General features: G+C 35.3%; 1 protein-coding gene across 3 annotated transcripts in view; it reads right to left on the bottom strand.

Moving 5' to 3' along the window:
• Window positions 1–678: 678 nt before the first annotated feature.
• Window positions 679–24,900, bottom strand: part of SUCLA2 (succinate-CoA ligase ADP-forming subunit beta) — a 59,564-nt gene continuing 35,342 nt past the window's right edge. For all 3 annotated transcript variants that reach the window (XM_032314809.1, XM_032314808.1, XM_032314810.1), the window contains 7 exons: window positions 18,790–18,918; window positions 16,058–16,196; window positions 11,209–11,370; window positions 10,972–11,114; window positions 4,411–4,531; window positions 3,653–3,741; window positions 679–1,464 (listed from right to left, as the gene is read on the bottom strand). In XM_032314809.1, coding sequence (XP_032170700.1) covers window positions 1,390–1,464; window positions 3,653–3,741; window positions 4,411–4,531; window positions 10,972–11,114; window positions 11,209–11,370; window positions 16,058–16,196; window positions 18,790–18,918 — 858 coding nt within the window. In that variant the 3' untranslated portion in view covers window positions 679–1,389. The remainder of the gene's footprint in view (window positions 1,465–3,652; window positions 3,742–4,410; window positions 4,532–10,971; window positions 11,115–11,208; window positions 11,371–16,057; window positions 16,197–18,789; window positions 18,919–24,900) is intronic.

Raw genomic sequence — 24,900 nt, forward strand, 5'->3', positions numbered from 1 at the left:
AGATAGTAAGTAGTGGAGCCAAGATTCAACTACAGAGAATCTTTCAAATTCTATGCTCATAATCACTATGCTATGCAACCTATCATAGTATATATATCTGATCACAAGTTATGTACATCAAAATAGGTAACAAGTTCTGATATTTATCAGTACGGTTACAGAGCCTACCACTTGGCTGGTATTTCCTTCCATGGTATTAACACTGTTAATACTTTCAAATTCTATGCTCATAATCACTATGCTATGCAACCTATCATAGTATATATATCTGATCACAAGTTATGTACATCAAAATAGGTAACAAGTTCTGATATTTATCAGTACAGTTACAGAGCCTACCACTTGGCTGGTATTTCCTTCCATGGTATTAACACTGTTAATAGTTAAATATCAACTGTTCTGAGTAGTGACCAAAAGATTAATGCACACATACATATACACACACAGAGGGACACAAAAGAAAACATGACTGTTTTAAAGAAGGTACCAGAAGGTACACACACATAAACATCAAAATTCAAGGGAATTATCTGAAAGTAGCTCCAAAATACGTAATGTCATACCTCAGTACATGATCTACAAATCAGTTCTTAAAGATATTTAGTGTAATCATGAACACATCACCTTCTACTATGTTTACTTAGAAAAGAAATGAAAAGAAAAAAGAAAAAACATTAATCCAAGTCACATTGGGAGATTTTTATTAACTTAAATTGACACTGTTAATTTTGTCTGCCAAGTCCTTACTGAATATACCTTTATTTGATACAAACCCACCCGTTCTTATCAATACCACAGGATCAAGAAGACTTACAGTAATCAGTGTTTTATGATGCTTAAAACAATGTTCAAATAACAAGTTATTTCACTGACATACTTAAAAGAATATTTTGGGGAGTGTTTGAAAGCTCTTTTTATAAATAGTGATATATTTAGATAGGTATTTGGTGTTGAAGATAAACACTTCTAATATAAAACATTGTTTTAACACATTGCTCTGCTAATGAGACTAGTTATCAGATATAATATATTTCTAACACTAAAGAATAAAGCTTTATCTTCATATTTATTTTATTCATAGGACTCTCATCAATGAAGAATGTTGAATCTAACAATAAACTGGCATATTGTGAGTGACATTCTATAGAAGTGAAAAAGAAAGCTGCAACAAAAGAAACTAGATCACTGCATTATACATTCTTTATACAAACAGCCCACTCTGAACAGTAGAATTAAATGCAGACCAAATGCTTTTAAAAGTTTTTGTGCCTAGCTGGCAATTATAATCTCCGTACACTAAAAAGAAAAGGAACAATAATAACACAGAACACAGTATTTTTAACGATTATCGCACATTTAACACCTTCAGCCATCCACCGGGTTCTCCAATCAGATTGGCAACTGAAATTTCACATCCACCTGGGCTTGCTTGGCTAAGGTCACTATTTCAGAGAGCTTTACAACCTGGAAGGAAAAAACAAAGCATCTTTGTTTCCGATTTCCACAAAACCGTAAAATCAGAACTACCAGTAAATGTGAAATTAATACACATTCAATCTTTCTCACTTAAAACATCTGGGCTATTCTGACATTTTATAAATCACTTCACACTTACAAGCATTTGCCACTCTTGAAGGATAGTCAAATCTGAGACTCTTCATAACTCACACCTCAGCTCAATACCTTCTGTATGTATGTGTGTGTGTGTGTGTGTGTGTGTGTGTGTGTGTGTATACCTACTCTTTTTTACTGCCTAAATTTTATCTATTTTAAAGACAGAAACTGTGGTTGTCTTAATTGGACACCATACAGTGCAAAGTACATCTAATCAAAAGTCTGTTTAATAATATAAATATAATCCTAACTTGCAGTATCAGGATAGGAGCTTGAGTCTAGAAGTTAGTATTTCATATTTTGCCAAGCTGAATTCCAATGTTGTGTCTATAATCTGTATGAGGATAGCCAGCTGGTACCATACAAAAGATTAAAATTAAATATGTCTAAAACAAAACACAAATTCAGCTTCTGTCCTCCCCAGGTGAGTAGTTAAGAAGAGGTTTCAAAGTTAGGCCCCCTGAGTCTAAATCCCATTCTGATGTTTATGACATGTGATCCTGATGAATAAGTTAATTTATTTGGCCTGTTTCCACATCTATAAAAATAGAAATTGTATAATCAAATATAATGAGATAATACCTGAAGAAAAAGCTTAGCAATGTAAGCACAATAAATAAGTGGCAGCAGTTGCTACTATCATCATCATCATAATTATTAATATTGTCATACTTCCATAATCTCATAGTCAGCAGAAAAACAATGCAGTTACAATTTAATCAGCTGTTCACTTCTGTCTTTTATGGTCTACTTGATCAAGAGTTGATCAAGATTTGACTGATTCTTCTCCTTTTTTCCCATGTCCACAAAGTTTTCTGAAATACTTTTGCTCTACCATTCCCTTGCTCAAAATCTTAATCTTTAAACTCGGGATTGAGGGGCACCTGGGTGGTTCAGTCAGTTAAAGTGTCTGCCTTCAGCTTAGGTCATGATCCCAGGATCCGGGGATAAGAGTCCCGCATCCAGCTCCCTGCTCAGGAGAGAGCTTTCTTCTCCCTCTGCTGCTCCCCCTCGGCCCCATTCTCCCCCTCTCTCCCCCTATCAAATAAACAAATAAAATCTTAAAAAAAAAAAAAAATTAAAAAATAAAGTCAGGATTAAGTATAAATCTGTCACTAAAGTGCAGCTGATTTTTATTTACTAGTGTGTACTTTCCCAAAGAATGACACAAGACCTTTATTATTTTTATGAAATGATATCACATTAACTCATCAAATCTCAAAAGTCTACTGCTGATTAAACCAGACAGCCCAGAGGATTCCATGAAATGACCATAAACAACAGTTGGAAGAATCAAAAGTTCTCATTTAAGAACACCTCTATGTCTACTATGGAGTGTGTTCCAAGACAGATTACTAAGTAAAAGAAATGACATAAAATATGTTATCATCATACAATGTGAGAAAGTGGAGATACAGATATATATGTGTGTATATGTATGTGTGTATACACACACACATACACATTACCTGCGTATTATTTTTGAAAAGTGAAAGGATGAACTAAAAACTTCTTTTAAAAAGTGGTTATGTGTGGGAAAGGAGGAAACAGGCTATATTATAAAAGTATAAAAAGTTCAAAAGTATAAAAGCTAGATTCTCTGAATATACCTTGGTTTAGTTTCAACTTTGGAACCACATAATATTTACATAAAACAAAAATTCCTTTAAAAATAAATGAGGGGGCGCCTGAGTGGTTCAGTAGGTTAAGTGCCTGACTTTGGTTCAGGTCCTGATCTCAGGGCCATGGAACTGAGCCCCACATTGGGCTCCCCGCTCAGCAGGGAGTCTGCTTGTCCCTCTGCTGCCCCCCACCTCATGCTCTCTCTCTCTCTCAGATAAATAAAATCGTCTAAAAAAATAAAAATAAAAATAAAAATAAATAAATGAAACTAACTTAGACTCTAAAATGAGCCAGCTAATATTGCCAACAATGAGTGTTTCTGCTAAATATTAGGAGCACTGAACTGATTATACCTATCATCCCATCTTATACACTTTGCAAATTTGCCCTTAGATATGTAATGTAGCATGTTTACCATTTTAGCAGCTTCATCCAAGTCATCACAAGCAAGAATTTTAAGTCCACTGTCTGCTATCAGTGCCTTAGCATCATCAACTCTTGTACCTGGAAATGATTTATACAAATATAAAGATGTTTTAAATACATGCTTAAACTCATTTAAAATGCAGGTCACAATATGAAATTTCAACATAGGAGTACTTTCATCATCTAAAATAAATGCTTCTAAAACCAAAGAAACTACTGTAAGATTCTGGAGCTACCTCAGGAAATATCTTGCCTTATCATGTCCATGGTAATTTAGGCAAGTCCGAATTTTAAAAAAGCACAACAAATAAATAACATAATAAATTATACCAACCAAAACCATAAGCAATTTCCCCCAATATAAGAAATATTTTCTAAACCCACATCTTAAAAATTTCCTATTATAGGGGTGCCAGGGTGGCTAAAGTGGGTTAAGCCTCTGCCTTCGGCTCAGGTCATGATCCCAGGATCCTGGGATAGAGCCCCACACTGGGCTCTCTGCTCAGCAGGGGGCCTGCTTCCTCCTCTCTGCCTGCCTCTCTGCCTACTTATGAGCTCTGTCAAATAAATAAATAAATAAACCTTTAAAAAAAATTTTTTTAAAAATTCCTATTATATATTAACATTTTCACTTCAAAGATAAAGCTATTTGAAAACTCTATTTTAAATGAATTAAACTCCTTGGAATTAGAACTTTTAAACAATCAAGAGTTCATGGAACAACCACAAGGTATCTTTTACACTCACCTTGTAACCGTACCACAATAGGTATTTTAATTTCCAAATCCTTTACTGCCATAACTATACCCTGTGCAATAACATCACACCGCATGATTCCTCCAAAAATGTTGACCAGAATAGCCAGTACCTGTGAATAAAATGGTTTTTGTAGATTAAAATTTAAAAGCAAGGAGTATGGGTCCTTCCTTCTCAAGAAAATACTAGTGCCTGTGCCTTATGATACCAATTAATTTCATGGTAATAATTTTCAACCAAACCATCACCTTCTCTGCAGCTCCCACCACTGAAGTTTATGCAGTCCACCACGTACCAGAACTTACTCTCCCCAACATGGGTGATTTCAACACCTGGCTTATACAGCATCTTCTCTCCTACCCCATATGAACAAGATTCCCTGATCCCGTTTACTCGTTTTCTATTAAACAGCCATTCACCAACATGACTGCCCCAGATCATGATATAAGATAACATTACATGCAAGTTCTCCAATTTAATATTTACCACCTATCATTCTTTCTTCATTTATCCCCACCAACTCAACCAAATTCTCACACACAACTGAACCTCAAAATCACTCAGCTTCTCCTGAATACCCACCCCTAGCTACACTTCACATTCAAATCTCAAGGCCTGTTTGGATCAGCATTCTTACATCATCACTGATAGTCTGAATCACTATTTTTCTATCATTTCCCCCAAGAAATCTTTTTCTATTTTTTAAAAAAGAGTTTTAGTTCATTTACCTACACCAGAGCTTCCAACTAGCAAAATACAAATGGGTTACAGACATACCAAGATACTGTTCCCCTCTACCCACAGAGCAGTTAGGAGGATTCTGCGACAGCTAGCACCTCTGCGCCTCTGGGCCAGTAGCCTCTGTCTACAAGCAACCTGCTCCATCTATTTTCTATACCCCACTGAAATACCATTTTCTGTGAAAGACAGGACATTAAAAAGACTGAAACACATTTAACTACACTATGCATTCCTTATTTTTACCAGTATTATTTCTAGACCTTTAAGAAATGAAGGAGTAGACTAGAATTCACAGTGACCTTAGACGCACCCTCCTCTCCTCCCTCCCACCTCATTCTGGGTAGCTTCGATACATACCACAGGCATCACCTAACACGCGTGCCTTAAAGTGTCTCTACCATGTCACTTTTACCTCCGGTTCTCCAACTAATGATCACCAAGGCTAAATCGTTGACTTGACCATAATGAATGTTTCTAGAATATTAAGTGTACAAAGCCCACTCTCTGCTCAACCTCCTCTCCTCTCACCTCCAGCTCCATCAGACCCAGTCTTTTCCTCTTAAAACCTTCTAGTCTCTCAACCTTGATCTAATCTCCCAGATTCTCAGCAGTTCTGGCTTTCTACACTACAGAGCCTGGATCCTGTGGTTCAGTGATCCAGTGACACTGTCACCTGCATGCTTAACTTCCCCATACCCATTCCTCTCAAGACCAGTCTGCCTCTGCCATCCCTTCAAATAATGCACTCTTGGATGATTCTAGTCAATCAGTTTACTCATTGCAACTTCAAGGAAAACCTAAAAAGTTAAAACAACAATAACCCAAAACATCAGCATAACCTAAAGAGCAGTACAATAATGACTCTTCATTAACGATCCTTTCTTTAGTGGTCTGCCTCATATCTCTCACTTTCTTCATAAGCCTCCTATCTCACCTTCAAGCTCTCTAATTGTTAGATGTGATCTTCCTTTCTCCAGTGACACCTTGAGGAAGGAGTTAACCCCCCCTCTCTAAAGCTAATCTCACTATCTCATTAGTGTGTTGTATCTCCTCCAGGTCTTCATTCCATTAGCTAAACTCACTTTCTTCTTCATCCTCAAATCTCTTCTCTCCTTAGATAGAAATAGCTCATATTCTTGGTCTTCTAAACAAACAAGAAAGCAAACATACACTAAACACTAAAGTTCTCCTCAACCCCACCTCCATTCAACTGCTAACACTATGTCCTTCTATACCCCCGAGGGTTGCCTCAGTGGCTCAGTCGGTAAAGCTTCTGACTTTGGCTCAGCTCATGATCTCAGGATCCTGGAATAGAGCCTATAGGGTGAGCTCCACATTCAGCAGGGGGTTTGCTTCTCCCTTTCCCCCAACTCATGCTTGCTTGTTCTCTCTAATATATAAAATCTTAAAAAAAAAGAAAAGAAAAAAAAAGAAAGAAAGAAAAAAATACCCTGAAAGGGTAATCTCTGCCGGAAGTCTCTCCTCTCTCAATTCCCAATCAGAGCTAACCTATTACAACCTGGTCTCTGGCCCTTCTTCCCTATTGTTCTTGCTAGGGTTCCCAATCACTAATTCAGTCCTTACTCTACCTGATCATTCCTATAGATGGACACTGCTGCCTACCTCTTACTTCTCAAACTCTCCACCTTGGCCTTAGATGTCATTGCTCTCTCCTGATCTCCAGGAGGTCTCTCCTGATCTCTTTTTCTATTTTGTTGGGTCTTCCTTCTCTCTTCAGTCCTTCAGCTCCAGCGGTGGCAGGGGCTCCCATTCTTGGTTTCAGCCTCCCACCCTGGGTCATCTTACCAACTTCCTAACACTTCAAGAGACACTTCAAGAGAGACACCACAAGCCAAGTTCAACCCAGTCAGAAACACCTATTTCTCCACTTTGCCTCTGACTACACAAAATGCTCGCCACCGAATGATCTCGCCAAACAGAAGTCCTTAATGTTAACCTAACCAACCCTTCTCTGTAGCTTCCCAACAAAAAAGGAAAAGATGAATTTAATGATTCTGTCTCAGAAATGCCTCTAAATTAGGTTTCTTTGTTTTATTCTTACTGACACTACTTCTGTCAGGGACCTCTTCATAGTTTTGCACAAGCAGGTATATAACAACTGAACTCTCTCTCCTGCCAGTGCCTCCTTCCACTCCACTTCATCCTCTACTAACCAGTTACCTTCTTTTAAAAAAAAAAAAAAAAAAAAAGGAAAATAAATAAATAAACAAAAAGGTAAGGGATATATATATATATATATATATATACACATATATATATATATGTATATACATACATATATATATATATATATAATCCCTGTGTATGGATTAGGATAAGGGAGTTAAAATCCAAACTTCCTAACTAGATACAGAGGATCTCTACAATGCGGTCTCAATTTGCCGACTTTAATCATTCACTCCAAAAATGTTGTATTCTTACACATAAGCACCTTACCATTCCATAAACACAATGGTCTTTTTTGGATTCTATATAGCTTTTTTAAAATTTATTTGTCAGAGAGGAAAAAAGGGAGAGCGCACAAGCAGGGGGAGCAGCAGGCAGAGGGAGAAGTAGGGTCCCAGCTGAGCAAGGAGCCTAAAGAGGGTCTTGATCCCAGAACCCTGGATAATGACCTGAGCCGAAGGCAGACACTTAACCGACTATGCCACCCAGGCAACTTTGGACTCTACATATCACTCTATTTTCTTCTTCTTCCCTAACTCATTCAATTTCTCAAGACAGCTCAAGGAATCATTCATTCAGTGAAGGTCTCCTTGATTTGCCTACTAGTTACCAGCTCTGACTTCTATTCTTCCACAACACTACATTCAGTTTATCACTCCAGTCAGACTATAAAAATGCCTTACGCAAAGTAACCATGCATTCCCAAATCCAAGTACAGTGTCCAAAACAAAGAGACATAATAAGTATACAGCTATTTCAATGCTATCCACCTTGTGTCCCTGGGTTCCTGGCCTGTTTCCAACTCCAATGCCCTTCCTGTCAGTCCACAACACTGGAATTCTTACGCTTTTCTCTATTCTTGTACGTAGACCTTAAAAGCTCTATTAGCTCACCGTAGTAAGTACTCAACAGTTAAATAATTAGATAATGCTCTGCTTTTAGAGTTTACCAAAAGCAGCTACAGAAATACAGTTCCAATAAGATTTATTTTTTGAATAGTTATTAAACAAGGAAAATAAAGCACTGTTATTTCTCATTTCAGTTCAATGCTTTTTGTAAAACAAAATATGGCCAATAATTCCAGAGGCTCAAAGAGCGGTAAAAAAAATTTTTTTAAACAACTAATTACTTTAGAGTCTAACACCATAAGTAAAAAGGCACATTGTCAGCAGCATCAATAATACTTATTAATGACCTCTGTATGCACTGAGCACTATGCCAGCCACAGGAAGAGGCAACAGTGAGTAAGAAATACTCCTCACGGGGCGCCTGGGTGGCTCAGTGGGTTAAGCCGCTGCCTTCGGCTCAGGTCGTGATCTCAGGGTCCTGGGATCGAGTCCTGCATCAGGCTCTCTGCTCGGCAGGGAGCCTGCTTCCCTCTCTCTCTCTCTGCCTGCCTCTCCATCTACTTGTGATTTCTCTCTGTCAAATAAATAAATAAAATCTTTTAAAAATAAATAAATAAATAAATAAAATTTAAAAAAAAAAAAAAAAAGAAATACTCCTCACTGGGGCACCTGGGTGGCTCACTGGGTTAAAGCCTCTGCCTTCGGCTCGGGTCATGATCTCAGGGTCCTAGGATTGAGCCCCACATCGGGCTCTCTGCTTAGCAGGGAGCCTGCTTCCTCCCTCTCTCTGTGCCTGCCTCTCTGCCTACTTGTAATCTCTCTGTCAAATAAATAAATAAAATCTTAAAAAAAAAAAAAAAAAGAAAGAAAGAAAGAAAAGAAATACTCCTCACCAATGAGGAATTCTCGGTACTGAATTCAGTAAAACTAGTTCCACAGAAGCCACTATCTTATTTTTCCATAAGTCTTACAAAACTCACAAGGGCCACACAGTAGATATACCTCTTTAAAAAATCATTAATAATATTGTGTATCTTTTGGATCATTATGCTTCACGTCCCTTGTATTCTGATAATCACTTACAAAATCATAGTTCTAATTTATGGCCTATCTACATATAAAAGATTAATACAAACATTAAAATGAGTGTTTTAGAAGAACACCTTATGTAAAAAGTGGGTCAAGGTATGCTAGTCAAAGAAGACAGGAACAGACATTTCTGCAAAGAAGACATCCAGATGGCCAAAAGACGTATGAAAAAGTATTCCACATTACTCGGCATCAGGGAAATACAAATCAAAACCACAGTGAGAATACCACCTCACACCAGTAAGAAGGCTAAAATTAACAAGTCAGGAATCGACAGTTGTTGGCAAGGATACGGAGAAAGGGGAACTCTCCTATATTGTTGGTGGGAATGCAAGCTGGTGCAGCCACTCTGGAAAACAGTATGGAGGTTCCTCAGAAAGTTGAAAATAGACCTACCCTACGACCCAGCAATTGCACAATGGGTATTCACCCTAAAAATACAAAGGCAGTGATCTGAAGGGGCACATGAACCTGAATGTTTATAGCAGCAATGTCCACAATAGCCAAATTATGGAAAGAACCTAGATGTCCATCAACAGATGAATGGATAAAGAAGATGTGGTGTGTGTGTGTGTGTGTGTACACACACGCATATATACAATGAAATACTATGCAGTCATCAAAAGAAATGAAATGTTGCATTTGCAATGACATGGATGAAAACAGAGAGTATTATGCTGAGTGAAATAAGTCAATCAGTGAAAGACAATTATCATAGGATCTCTTTGATATGAGGCATCTGAGAGGCAGGGCAGGGGGTTATGGGAGGGTAGGAAAGGAAAAAATGAAACTAGATGGGACTGGGAGGGAAAGAAACCATAAGGGACTCTTAATCTCACAAAACAAACTAAGTATTGCTGGGGGTGGGGAGGGGTAGGGATAGGATGGCTGGGTTATGACATCGGGGAGGGTATGTGCTATGGTAAGTGCCGTGAAATGTGTAAGCCTGATGATTCACAGACCTGTACCCCTGGGGCAAATATTATATGCTAATAAAAATAAATAAATGAAGGGGGAGAAAGATAATACATTATATGTTAATAAGAATAAATAAATACATACATACATACATACATACATACGGGGGAAAAAGATATGCTAGCCAAAAAACTCAAACTATGTGTTTTGACATATATTTACAAATGGGTGAACTAGATGGCATGTGAATTATATCTTAATAAACTGTTTCTCTAAATATATATATATATATGCAAACAGAAACAGAGAAAGGGAGTGTGAGTGTGTGCGTATGTGTGTGTATGTGTGAAATATACAAGCATTAGCAAATTTAAAAAATGGTAAGTCAATAGTAACAAAAATAATCTCTGGATAGAATTAAAGGTAATTTTAATTTTCTTCTTTGTAGCTTTATAGATTTTCCAGATCTCTGGGCTTTTGTGGTCAACTACCATCTCCAGCAGTTTTTCATAGGAATGGCTCCCATACTAGATCACTACTATTCAGAGTATTACCTAATACCATCTAATATATCTTCATCTTGTTTTCTAAATTACAGCAGGAAACTACCTTTTTTTCTAGTCAACTTTTATTGCATTGATTTCAGCAACTCTTCTAAGCTAGTTAGGTCTTCTGAAATTTAATGCTCTACTACTGTAATGACCACATCTACTAATTAATCAAGTTACTTCTTGTCATTCAAATTCTAAAACATAAGCCCGGCCCTTACCTTTTTATCTGAAGTGATAAGCTTAAATGCCTCTGTTACTTGATGGACTGTGGCACCACCACCAACATCAAGAAAGTTCGCTGGAGTCCCTCCGTGAAGTTTTATTATATCCATTGTGGCCATCGCCAAACCAGCACCATTTACTGTCAAAAGGGAAAATGACTTGTATAAACAACAAACACAAAGAAAATAAATTAAGTTCAGCCAACCCACCTTTAACATAACAACACATGGTACCTAGACAGCCTATATTTCCATCAAGGCCAATGTAGTTGAGATCTGCCTTAGCTGCACCTTTCTCCCTTTCATCTTCCTGGGTCCAATCCTGTAAGTCAAAGATTTTCTTCTGGCGATAAGCTGAATTAGAATCAAAGTTGATCTTTGCATCCATGCACAGCACTATGAAGGAAAAAAAAAGAAAATGATCTGAATTTCAAAACAAACACAATAAACCATCCAATAGTGAAATGTTCTTAGTTTAGGAGAGAAAGGTTTTGTATTGAAAATATTTCAATTTATGTTCACAATGTATTCAAACTGTTTATTAAAAAAGAGTATTTAGGAATTAAAATTGCTCTGTCAAAGTTACTAGTTATACATCCATCCTAGCCAGATAGTAACGGATAAAAGGGGGAAAGAAAAAAAAGAAACACTTTAAAAACCCTTAAAATTTGTTTTAAAGTTACTAAAAACAAAACAGCCAAGCACCTAGCTATCCCCCTTCTCATGTGCCTTGGACCCCACTGTCTCTTACCTATGGAAGGACATTGCTCTACCAATTCCATCCTTCTTGCATTATAAACTGCCCCCTTCTTGCTACTGGCTAAATGCCAATGATTTGCAAAAATGCTGTTATTTCTCCCACCATAAAAAGAAGAAAAAAATAATTTGCCATCTCTTCCCTCTTACTCTTCTCTTCATATACAGCAAAAGTCCATGACAGACTTGTCTATATAAACCAAGGGTCAGCAAAAAACCAGTATGGCTCAGGGGCCTGACTGAGACTATGCCTATTTTGTATTACCTGTGAGCTAAGAATAGGTTTCACATTTTTACATATTTTGAATGGGTTGTTAAGAAAGAAGGGGAAAAGGAAGACAAGGAAGATGAAAAGGATATGAAGAAAAGCAGCAGGAATGAAAACCATAAGTGGGCCACAAAACTGAAAATATTTACATCTGCCAACTACTTTGCCTAAACTCCCATCATCCTCCCTTAAATCCACTCGAATCAGGTTGTACCTCCAGCATTCTTCCAAAATGGCTAATTTGAAGGTTACAGCTACCAACTTCATCTTTCAGTGCTTTATTCCTTCCTCACTCCAATATAACTACAACATTCTCCTTGCTATCCCTGATAAAAGGCTGAAAAACTGAGCCGCTTAAGCCTACAAGGCTACCCAAAACAAGAGACAAAGTTTGAAATCCAGCTAAGTTAACTACTAATAACAACAAAAAACCAACACTCAACACTCTTTCAGAGGAAGATAAAAGAATTCTGTCTCTACACTGCATTTCCCAAAATATCCAGTATAAGACTAGATCCGTGAAGGTAAAACAGGAAAATATGAACACTGATAAACAGAAAAAGCAGCCAAGAAGAACCAAACCCAACACAACCCAAATTTGGAATCAGAGGACTCCAAAAGCTCTTTTAAATACTTTTAATACTTTTCCCTTTGAAATAAAACTATCAAAAGAAGCCTAGTGGAAAAATCTAGAACTAAAAAGTTCAACACCTAAAATGAAAAGTTCTCTGGATGTGCTTAACAATGTATTTATTGGAGATGGATCAATGAACCTGAAGACAGATAAACAGAAGTTACCCAATCTGAAAAAAAAAAAAAAAAAGTGACCTGTTAATATTAAGAAGTTATCCAACATGTGATACTGGGAAGAGAAAGGAAGGAGAATGGGGCAGGAGAAAATATTTGAAGTGATGAAAAAAGATATATCAAGCTAGATTTCTATGTCCAGTAAAAATATTCTTCAAATCATGTAAATAAATTTTCAAAAAATAAAGACCTCATCAAATTAATAAGAAAAACTATCCATGTTTCTTTTTTTTTCTTGTTTCTTTTGAGTACTGCAATAGGCTGAATAATGCCACCCAAAGATAAATAGGTCCTAATACATGTGAATGTTACCTTATATATTAAAATTCTTACAGGTGTGATTAAAATAAGGATCTTAGAGGATTATCCTGGATTATCTTGAAAGGCCCTAAATTGCATCACAAGTATCTTTATAGGAGAGAGGCAGAGGGAGATTAGATACACATAGAAGAGGAAGAGGCAATGTGCCTCAAGAGGCAGAGACTAGAATGAGGCGGCCACAATCAACAGAATGCCACCAATAAGTTACAAAAGGTAAGGAATGGAGGCTTTCCTGGAGCCTCTAGAGGGAGCACCTTGATTTCATGTGACATTGATTTTGGACTTCTGGATTCTAAAACTCTGAGAGATTAAGTACCTCTTGTTTTAAGCCACCTAGTTTGTAGTAATTTGTTACAGAAGCCACAGGAAACTAACACAGTTACCAAAGGACATCAACAGAAAATCTGCAGTCGACCGAGGAAAATGTATGCCCAATAAACATGAAAAATTCTCAACATCACAAGTAACCAAAGAATTGAAAGATAAATTAAGACATTTCCTGATTATTAGTTTGACAGAGTTTAAACCCAATATAAAACTTACTTCTGCCACAAGTAGACAATGAAATGGATACTCTGTATGTTAGACTAACTTTTCCAGATGACAATCTGGCAAAATACATCTCAAAATGTTATTATCATGACCCAATAATCAAACATATGTGAAAATATTATTCTTCTTTGACCCCAAAATTCCCCTTCTAAGAATCCATACGAAAGATAATGAAGACTGCAAAGATTTATATACAAATAATATACAAGCCTTTAAAAACTGAAAAATATTTAACATCAAAATATTCTATTATATAGGTTTTGGGGTTTTTTTAAGATTTTATTTATTTATTTATTTGACAGAGAGAGATCACAAGTAGGCCGAGAGGCAGGCAGAGAAAGAGGAGGAAGCAGGCTCCCTACCAAGCAGAGAGCCTGATGTGGGACTCCATCCCAGGACCCTGAGATCATGACCTGAGCCGAAGGCAGTGGCTTAACCCACTGACCCACGCAGGTGCCCAATATTCTATTATATAGTTTTAAGTTTAAAAAAGAAAAGATACAAACTGAATAGACAACATGATCCTGATTACTGAACAGACTGAAATGAGCTACTGAAATATTAAAATAGTGTTAGGTAATGAGGCTATATAAATTTTTTATTGGTGCAAATTTTCTAAAGTAAATATACAATGCCCCTTAACCAGAAAAGGAAAAACAAACAAAAAATCAAACAACAAAAAACCCTCCTTCAAAATATATAGAAATACATACAAAGAATAGAAACTAAATACAAAGAGATAAATATACAATGCCCTTAACCAGAAAAGGAAAAACAAACAATCAAACAACAACAAAAAAACCTCCTTCGAAATATATAGAAATACATACAAAGAAGAGAAACTAAATACAAAGGGAAAAAATGGTTTTTAAGAGAACAAAGACATTCTCTTAACAAGAGAATATGGCTGCAGAATTCCACTGCTGAAAATAATTCAGGAATCTTGCTTTCAACGTTTGGAATGTTTCCATGAGGAAAAAAAAAAAGAAATACCTATTCTATACAAATAATTCTCCTTCACTGAACATTCATTTTTAAAATGTGCCTTTACTTTCTAAAAAACTTAATTTTTTAGCTTTATAAACTACCCATATGATCAAAAGAGAATTTACTCATTCTTTATACAACTATATAAATGACCAACCAAAAATCAATTTCTATAATAAAGAATATAACTAGAAGTATAAAAGTGAAAGATGATCTACAAATGCTTAAGAGATTAAAATGTCCAAAGTGACTTGAAACAAATCCAATAAATTACAGTAACAAAGGTTGTTAATATAAAAGATCAAGAAAAGGGAGGAATGGGGTAACTGGGTGATGGGCATTAAGAAGGGCACATAAGAGGCGCCTGGGTGGCTCAGTGGTTAAAGCCTCTGCCTTCAGCTCAGGTCATGATCCCAGGGTCCTGGGATTGAACCTCACACCGGGCTCTCTGCTCCACAGGGAGCCTGCTTCCTCCTCTCTCTACCTGCCTCTCTGCCTACTTGTGATCTCTGTCTGTCAAGTAAATAAATAAAAATATTAAAAAAAAAAAAAAAGAAGGGCACATAATATGATGAGCACTGGGTATCATATGCAACTGATGAATTATTGAACACTACATCTGAAACTAATGATGTACTATATGTTGGCTAATTGAATTTAAATAAAAACAAATAATCAAGAAAAACTTAAGCTACAATAATGCAACTTACATTTTTATAACTTATATATAACTTATATATATAACTTTATAATTTTTATAACAATAAAACAACTATACATGGAAATTGTAATAATTCAGAATCTTTAAACACATGCAAAAGAAAAGGTATCAAAGTAACAAGCTAATCTTACTTCTCCAGTGAATAAAAATATTAAAAGGACTCAAGTATCAAAGTCTACCCTCTGTATAATAAAGATCCATGATGACTCTAAAGTCTGAAACTTGTGAGAGACTAAGATGGCTAATTTCCATAACTACAGCCAATTACTCACTACCACACCGGATACTCTAATCAGCAATGCCCAAAAGAACTTTCTGCAATGATGGCAATATTCTATATGCGTGCTATCTAATGTGGTAACCACATGCAGCTACAGAACAGATGAAATGTGACTAATTTGACTGGGGAATATTTTAATCACATATCATTTTAATTAATTTTAATTGCCACATGTGGCTAAGAGCCCCCATAAGGTACAGTATAACTTTAACACCCTCCCCGTGTATTTTAATAGGTATCTTTAATATTTGTTCACACTCATTCTATTTATTTTAAAGTAGTTTCTACATAGGAATGCCTTCACTCCATTATGAGTGAAACTTCCCTAGTGAAACATATGATTGGTAAATAAATATATCATTAATGTTTGATTAAAAAAAAGATACCTTACCAGATCCATCTGAATCCTCTACCATTGGATTTATTTCTACCATAGTTGCATCGTATTTCAGGAAAAGGTTGTAAAGCTTGACCATATTTTCTGCCGCAGAATCCACAATATTAGGTGGAAATCCCATCTTCTGTGCAAGCTGAAATTCATTTGTCTCTTTATTAACAACATCAACATTAAATTCTTGTAAATAAAAAACCTTATAATTCATCATTAAAATGGTAAGCATGAATCATTTGTAGTCCCCAAACATGAATGACTGAAATAGCAGCTACTACTACTAAATGGTTAAACAAAACTTTTTATTCAAAATTCTCACAAGGCAAGTAGTATGCCCATTTTACAAATGAGAAAGAAATTTAGAAAGGTCAAGTGACTTGCCATTTGCCTAGATTCCAGTTCCAGTGTTTATTCCATAGCCTCCATACTGCCTCTAAGCCTTATGGTAAACCTAAACTGAAAGAAGAGGCTTATATTTTATTAAAACGACATATAAAATGTGGACTGACAATCCCAATAGTCCAAATGATAGCAAAAATATTAAATCACCTGATCTTACCTTTTAGGTAATTTATGAAGAATATCTACCAAGCAATGAGAACACAAAATCAGTGTAACTGCATTCATTCAAAAATCTACTAAGCACCTAATACAAGTGAAGCCCAAAAGATATAGGTACTTTAGCTATGAATCTAATAGAAGAGTTTATAGTCCTGAGCAGAAATCCCTAACTAGATATACCTGAAGAGGTTTTTTAAAAATACATATCCCAAGGTCATAAGGCCATAACTGAGAAGTTCCAGTTCACAAGTTCTATAATGGACCACGCCATCTGTAACTTTTGAAGTTCCATAAGCAATTCTGAACCACTGGTATGGAAGTTCCATGTCTGTATGTTTATTCTAACTGCTGCCACTGCTCAAAAACACTATGGAGGATGTTCACCTTTTTTCCAACTGCTATCCAAGGCTGCAATACATTTGAATTTTAATTACAGAAAATCTTAAATTCTTTAAGGGTGAATATGGTTTTTGTAAAAAATCAAATGCCAATAAAGCAGATAATCAAGCTAAGAAATGTCATTTTCTATTAAGACTTATTTCAGGAATGCCTGGGTGACTCAGTTGGTTAAGCATCTGTCTTCAGCTCAGGTAATGATCCCAGAGTCCTAGGACAGAGTCCCACATTCGGCTGCTGGTTTAGCAGGAAGCCTGTTTCTCCCTCTGCCTGCTGCTCCCCATGCTTGTGCTCTCTCTCTCTCTGACAAATAAGTAAGTAAAATCTTAAAAAAAAAAAAGACGTATTTCAAATAAAGAATAGTAAGAAATAAATGAGAAATAATGAAATTTTATTTCATTAAGAAAGATTTTCACTAGGTCATAATCCACCATTTTAGAGCTAAACATATGAGAATTATGACAGAATCTGATCAACCCAGAATGACATTAATTTACCAAATGCTATGCTTGGTACTATTTCTGTTCATCACTCAAAAAGCTATAATCTTAGTAGACAATGTCTTCAACTATTCTTGTAAATCAAGTATTCTTTCTCATCTAAATTTAGCCATCCAGTCATCACTCTCACATAACTACCTAATGAATCTCTCTGTCCCATTTAAAGATTTATACCATTCCTTTGTCTAAATGACATTATCAAGGTAATTTCTCTATCTCTTTTAAACCTTTGTGCAGGTCAAAAATTTCTGTCCTATACTTCAGTATCATAAACCTATTTTGACATAGTTTCCCACTAATAGATGGTAATTTCATTCAAACTTTAATATTCAAACTTTTTTTTAAGATGGCACTTATTTTTCATATCCAAACTAAAAACAATTTAATTCAGTAGGAGTATTACCAACCTTAACAAGCACCTCTCACAGGCCATGGTATTAAACTTCATGGTTGGGCTTTTTTTTGGGGAGGGGGCAGGGGATGGGGAGTATTGATGGAGAGGTGGAGGGAAGATGCATACAAAAAGGACAATACAGAATACTAGTTATAATGTGGGCAAAATTTATTCTGTATGTGCAAACACTAAAAGTCATACCTTTCATTAGGTTCTCAAAAGCATCCTTAAACCCCCCCCAAAATAAAATCACTGACCTATCATAGGGATACATAAGACAGTGTCCGTACTATTCCGTACAATTTTATAGGAAATAAAGGGGAGGTTGAAACATATCAAATGCTACCATGGGAATGTAAAATCCAGACTGTGATAAACAATAATCACTCCACTGTCTTCAACAAATGAAAGAAGACAAAGAGAGTAAGGGAAAGAAAACCTATAAATTAGAAAAAGACCTATGAGACAATAACCAAAACTCAATGGAAGACCTAATATGGATCCCAACTCAAACAAATTATAAAAGAAAAAAAATGAAAAACTTGAGACAAGGGGATGTGAATGACTGGGTAAGTAAGTAATGATATTAAGGAATTATTTTTAATTTTACTAGTTATAACAATGGTATAGTGCCTATTTTAAAAGAATTCTTACCTTTTAAAGACAAGTAATAAAATATTTATGGAAAAAAGGATATATTGTAGATACTTCTAAAAGTTTCAATTTCAAACAAAATAGTCAAAATTTTTAAAAGTTTTGTCAATCACTTCACTTAGTCAAAGTTAATTCTTTTTCTTTCTTTCTTTCTTTCTTTTTTTTTTTTTTTAAGTATTACAATTATCCAATAAAGCTAGACAGAAATTTTTCAGAATACAACATACCCGGACAGCTTGTTCCTTCTTGATGCCTTCTACAATATCAATAGGTTCTTTAAATATGGCCTCAGGAGTCTCAGCAGCAACATCTTCAATGTTGACACCACCTTGAGAACTTCCTATTAATACAGGACCCTACCAGGAGGGGGAACAGACAAAACATCTAGATTTTATTATGGACCCTTCATTAAATGTTAAAACCTATTTATGCACACTATCAGACTTATGAATTTATCACTCCCCACTCCTATTTTTAAATTTCCCAGAGAATTTCTCCTTACACTTCCTGCACAGTGCCCCTTTATAAGTATTCATTTGAAATGAAGGCAAAGAAGTAAAAAAAGTAAAGGAAGACAAGAGCTCACCTGTGAAGGAAAAATATTAAAAATATACACAAAACTCACACCAAATAAGTTAATATAAATACATATATATATAAAATATAATCTGTGCATTATTTCTTAAGAACTGAAGGGCAATTAAAATATTATTTAAAGAACATTTTTAAAAGATCATAAAAAAGATACTGATATTTAAAAAGGAAAGTCTAATGAATTAAAGATTTTATAAGCTCTAGACATTCTGCAAGTTAATAAAAAAGAAAGTTACCTACCTTGAAAGAATAATTCTGGCTATTATCATGGATAATATAAGAAGGTAAGATACAAATACTAAATAATTAAATTAACTTTTAAGTCCTCTAAAACCCAGACAAGAAAAATCTTGGGAGCAAAATAATCTAATAGATTTGTTAATTCACACCCAAAACTGGAAATAACCTTAACATGCAAAAACAAGGAAGTGATAAAATCGTATTACTGAAGATTATTTAATGATATAGGAAAACGATCTCAGCAGTGTTACATGGGAAAAAATTAAGAAAAACTCTAGATTCTATTCTCAATTGTTTGGGTTTATTTTAACATAAAGTATGTCTAAAAGTGCCCCTACTCACTAATCACATAAACTGAAACCATTAAATGTTAAGACTTTTATTATTTTGTGTCACTATTCCATACCCCACCCCAATCTTTTTTTTACAGTGAACATAGTATTCTTAATGGGGGTGTGGGGAGCGGAACAAGGTGATTTTCATGGGAAAAAGGCAAAAACAAAAACAAAGACTATTTTCACTTTTCTATCCCAGCAATTAGTGTGCTTAAGTAACAAAATCGTCTCAAGACATAATATAAAGGAATAGTATTGTATTCATTACTGTCTGGAGAACAAAACAGTCCTTGAAATCCTCAAAATAAGGCAATAGCCAGAGGAAAAGAAATAACCTATTACTTTTTAAGAGAATTAACTGTTACTTAGGTGAAAAATGACTTAAAAAATAGTACCAGTGTCCATGGAGAAAAACTGGGTGGCTGAGAAACAGGTGGATGGGAGATTTATACTTCCTTGTATATCTTCATACCCTTTAAATTTTATATTATGGGATTAGAATTCAATATGCATGTATAATAGTTTGGCTGGCCTTTGTCCCCAGTGTCTGGACAACCTTTAAACCTTCCACTACATCTCACAGTTTATGCTAATGAAGTGACTCATGGTCGGCCCCTAGTTAATACAAAGGAGATGACTCAGGTAGGCCCCAGGCTAGGACAGAAAGACAAATGCTGTGATTAGAGGTTTTGGAGCTTTGAGCCACATGATATCTGCACACCCTTCTGGGAGGAAAGGGGATATTAAGTACAACCAAGCAGCCAATGATTTAATTAATCGTGCCTACTTAATAAAGCACCCCCCTAAAACTATGGACATCAGCATCAGAAAGATGGTAGATTTGGAAGCCCTAGACCTCATTCTCCCACAGACACACAAACTTAATATATGATCTGAATTTTTATTCCCTTCTATGAGAAGAAATCTCTTTATGAGAATACCAGAAACCAATTAGGAAATTGTAGTACCTCAAGTTCAAATGCAATGAAACAGGTAAGAAAAGTCATTTCATTTCATCCAAGTCAGCCCCCTCCCCTAGGTTGACACAGCTAAAGATCAAGAGAAATAGCCCAATGCCATTTCTTCCTTGGGGAGAATGCATATCTAACATTCCTGCTTTTTAGGCGGCTATGAAAACTACTAATCAATATCATTGATGAATACTGATGCAAAAACTCTCAATAGAACACTAGCAACCAATTTCAGTAACACACTAAAAGGATTATACATCTTGAATAAATGGTTTCTGTCTCACCTGACTTGGAAGGCTGAATGGGAAAAGCATACTCTTACTGGTGGTGGGGAAACATGACACAACGAGAACAAAAAAAGAGCTCCCCATCTTAGAATGCTGTGGAACTTGTATTACTGCACCACAGAACTTGTAATACTGCAGAAAGAAGTCAACATAGCCCTCAGAAGTTGGGAAAAAGCACCCAGCTCAGGGATTTTCTTTTTTTTTTTTTTACAACTCAAGGAACTAGAAAAAGAACCTAAACTCAAAGTTAGCAGAAAGAAGGAAATAATTAAGATTAGAAAATAAATAAATAAAATAGAAAATAGAAAAAATTAATAAAACTAAGAATTGGTTTGTTAAAAAGATCAACAAAATTTACAAACCCTTAGGTAGACTAATTAAAAATAAGAAAAAACTAAAACAACGAAAATTAGAAATGAAGAGAAGATATTACAAATGGAGACCACAGAAATAAAAAGGATCATTCAAGTCTACTGTTAATAATTACATGCGAATGAACTGGATAACCTAGAAGAAATGGAAAAATTCCTAGAAACAAATCAACCAAAAATGAGTCCTAAAGGAAAAAAAAAAAAAAACCTGAAGAGACATATTAGAAGGAGATTAAATCAGTAATTAAAAAACCTCACAACAAAGAAAAGCCCATGACCAAAGGGCATTACTGAAGAATTCCACCAAATATTTAAAGAACTAACAGCAATCTTCAAACTTCCAAACTCAAGAGAGCTCAGCACTGATCGGACAAAGATACTACAAGAAAACTACTAATTGATATCGCTGATGAATACTGATGCAAAAACTCTCAACAGAGCACTAGCAACCAATTTCAGTAACACACTAAAAGGTTTATACATCATGAATAAATGGGATGTATTCCTGGAATGCAAGGATGGTTCAACATTCAAAAATCAAAGTAATTCACCACACTAACAGATTCAAGTTTTTGATGCAGGAAAAGCGTTTGAAAAAAATTCAGTATCTTTTTATAAAAACACTCAACTAGGAATAGAACGAATTACCTCAACATAATAAGCTATACATAAAAAACCCACAACCAACATACACTCAATGGCAAACAACTGAAAGCTACCTTTTAAGGTCAGGAAAAAAGTCAAAGATGCCCACTCTTGCCATTTTCTTCAACATAGCATTTGGAAGTCCTAGCCAGAACAATCAAGCAAGTAAAAGAAATAAAAGGCATCCAAATAGGGAAGGAAGAAGTAAAATTACCTCTGTTCACAGATAACATGATCACGTATATAGACACCCTGAAGAACCCACAAAAAAACTAAGAACTACTAAATGAATTCAGCAAAGTTAAAGGATACAAAAATCAACGCACAAATATGTCTTGCATTTCTATATACTAACAATGAACAATCTGAAAAGGATATTAAGAAAATGATCCCATTTACAATAGCATCAAAAAGAATAAAATACTTAAGATAAGCTTAACCAGAAAGATAAAAAACTTGTACACAGAAAATGATAAAACAGTGCTAAATGAAACTGAACAGGACACAAACAGAAAGACATCCTGTGTTCATGGATTGGAAGACTTAATATTGTTTAAATGTTCAATACTACTGAAAGCAATCTACAGATTAAATGCATTCCTTATTGGCACATTTTCCCAGTGCAATCTTGTGTCCATCATCCATTTTCTGCAAAAATAGAAAAAAACCTTAAAATTCATATGGACTCTCACAGGACCATGAAAAGCCAAAATAATCCTGAAAAGCTAGAAGCATCACACTTCCTGATTTCAAACATACACACTTCCTGATTTCAAACATATTATAAAGCTATAGTAATCAAAACAGTACGGTTCTGGCATCAAGATAGGACATAGAGACCAATGTAACAGAATAAAAAATCCAGGAATAAATCCCCATGCATATGGTCAAATGATCTCTGACAAATGTGCCAGGCTATACAATGAGAAAAGGATAGTCTCTTCAGAAAATGGGGAAACAATATCCACATGCAAAATAATGAAGGTGGACCCTTATTTTACACCATACACAAAAATTACCTCAAGATGGATTAAAGATCTACATATAAGAGCTGAAACTGCAAAACTTCTAGAAGAAAACATAAGGGGAAAACTTCATGACCTTGGATTTGGCAATAATTTCTTAGCAATATTTCTTTGGCAATAATTTCCTTTGCCCAATTTAAAAATAGGCAAAGGACTTGAAGAGACATTTCTCCAAAGAAGATGTAGATCTTCATCAGCTTAGGATAGTGTAACAAAATGCAGTAAAGTCGGTGGTTTAAACAACAGACATTTATTTCTCACAGTTCATGGTTCCCATCCATACTAACCTCCTTATCAAATGGTTATTCAGCCACACCCTCCATATTCTTTTCCAAATAGCTTTCTCACTTTTTGCAGTATAGGCAGACTGAGAATTTTCCAAATCTTTTAAAACTCTGATTCCTTTTTGCTTAGCTAAGCAATTTCTTCTTCAATTCATTTCTCTTTTCTCACATTTTACCAATAAGCAGTCAGAAGGAACCAACCTGCTTCTTCAATACTTTTCTTTATAATCTCCTCAGCTAAACATTTATCCCTCCCAATTCTACCTTCCACAACACTAGAACATAAACACAATTGAGTCAAGTTCCTTGCCACTTTGTAACAAGGATCACCTTTTTTCCATCATTCTTTATTTCAGGCTGAGACCTCAAAAAAATGGCCTTTACTATCCATATGGATATTTATACTAACATTCTATTTATGAATATTTATATATTTTCTAATAAGATGGAGGTTTTCTCTATAGCTCTTTTCTTTGCGCTCTCATCGGAATCACTTTTAACAGTCCCTTCATGATAATCCCAGCTTTTTCTACCACATACCTCAAAACGCTTCCAGGTTCTACCCTTTACTGAGTTCCAAAACCACTTTAGTGTTTTTATGTATTTGTTATAGCAGCACCCCACTTCACTGTATCAACATCACCGTACCTAAACCTAATTACCAAAGGAATCACCTCCAAACATATCACATTAGGGGATAGAGCTTCAACATAGGAATTGGGGTGGGAGATAAACTTCAGTCTGTAACAAGAGCCAACAAGTATAAGAATGGGTGCTCATTATCATTAATCATTAGAGAAATGCAAATCAAAACCACAGTGAGGTATCACCTCACACCCATAAAGGATAACTTCTGTTTTTAAAAAAAAGGCATTGGTGGATGTAGAGGAATTGGAACTCTTGAACACTGTTGGTAGAAATGTAAAATACTGGAGCTACTGTGGAAAACAGTATAAGGTTGCTCAAATAATTAAATACCGTATTATCATATAATCCAGCAATCCTACTTCTAGGTATATCCAAAAGAACTGAAAACAATATCTCAAACAGGTATCTGCACACCCACATTAACTGCAACATTATTCAAAATAGCCAAGAGGAAGAAACCTGAATGTTCATCAACAGAAGAAAAATAAAAGAAAAATCATATATACATACAATGGAATATATTCAGCCTTTTAAAAAAAGGAAATCCTGACACATGCTAAGCATGAACTTTGAAGACTATTACGCTAAGTAAAATGAACCAGTCACAAAAAAGACAAATACTGCATGATTCCACATACATGAAGTTTAACTACATCTAAAACAAACAAACTCTTAAAAACAGAAAGTAAAATGGGATTGCCAGGCGCTAAAAAAAAGCAGCAGAAGGGGAACTGTTCAATGGATATAGTTCCAGTTTTGCAAGATGAAAAAGTTCTAGAGATTTGCTGCACAACAATATACATAAAGTTAACACTACTGTACTGTTACTTAAAAATGATTAAGACAGTAATTTTAATACATATACTTGACCATAATTTAAAAAAAAGAAAACACAACTCTAGACCAGAAACTTGATGAGGTCCTATGGTTGGCAATAT

The sequence above is a fragment of the Mustela erminea genome, chromosome 15, assembly GCF_009829155.1.
Source record: "Mustela erminea isolate mMusErm1 chromosome 15, mMusErm1.Pri, whole genome shotgun sequence".
NCBI classification, from domain to species: Eukaryota; Metazoa; Chordata; class Mammalia; order Carnivora; family Mustelidae; genus Mustela; species Mustela erminea.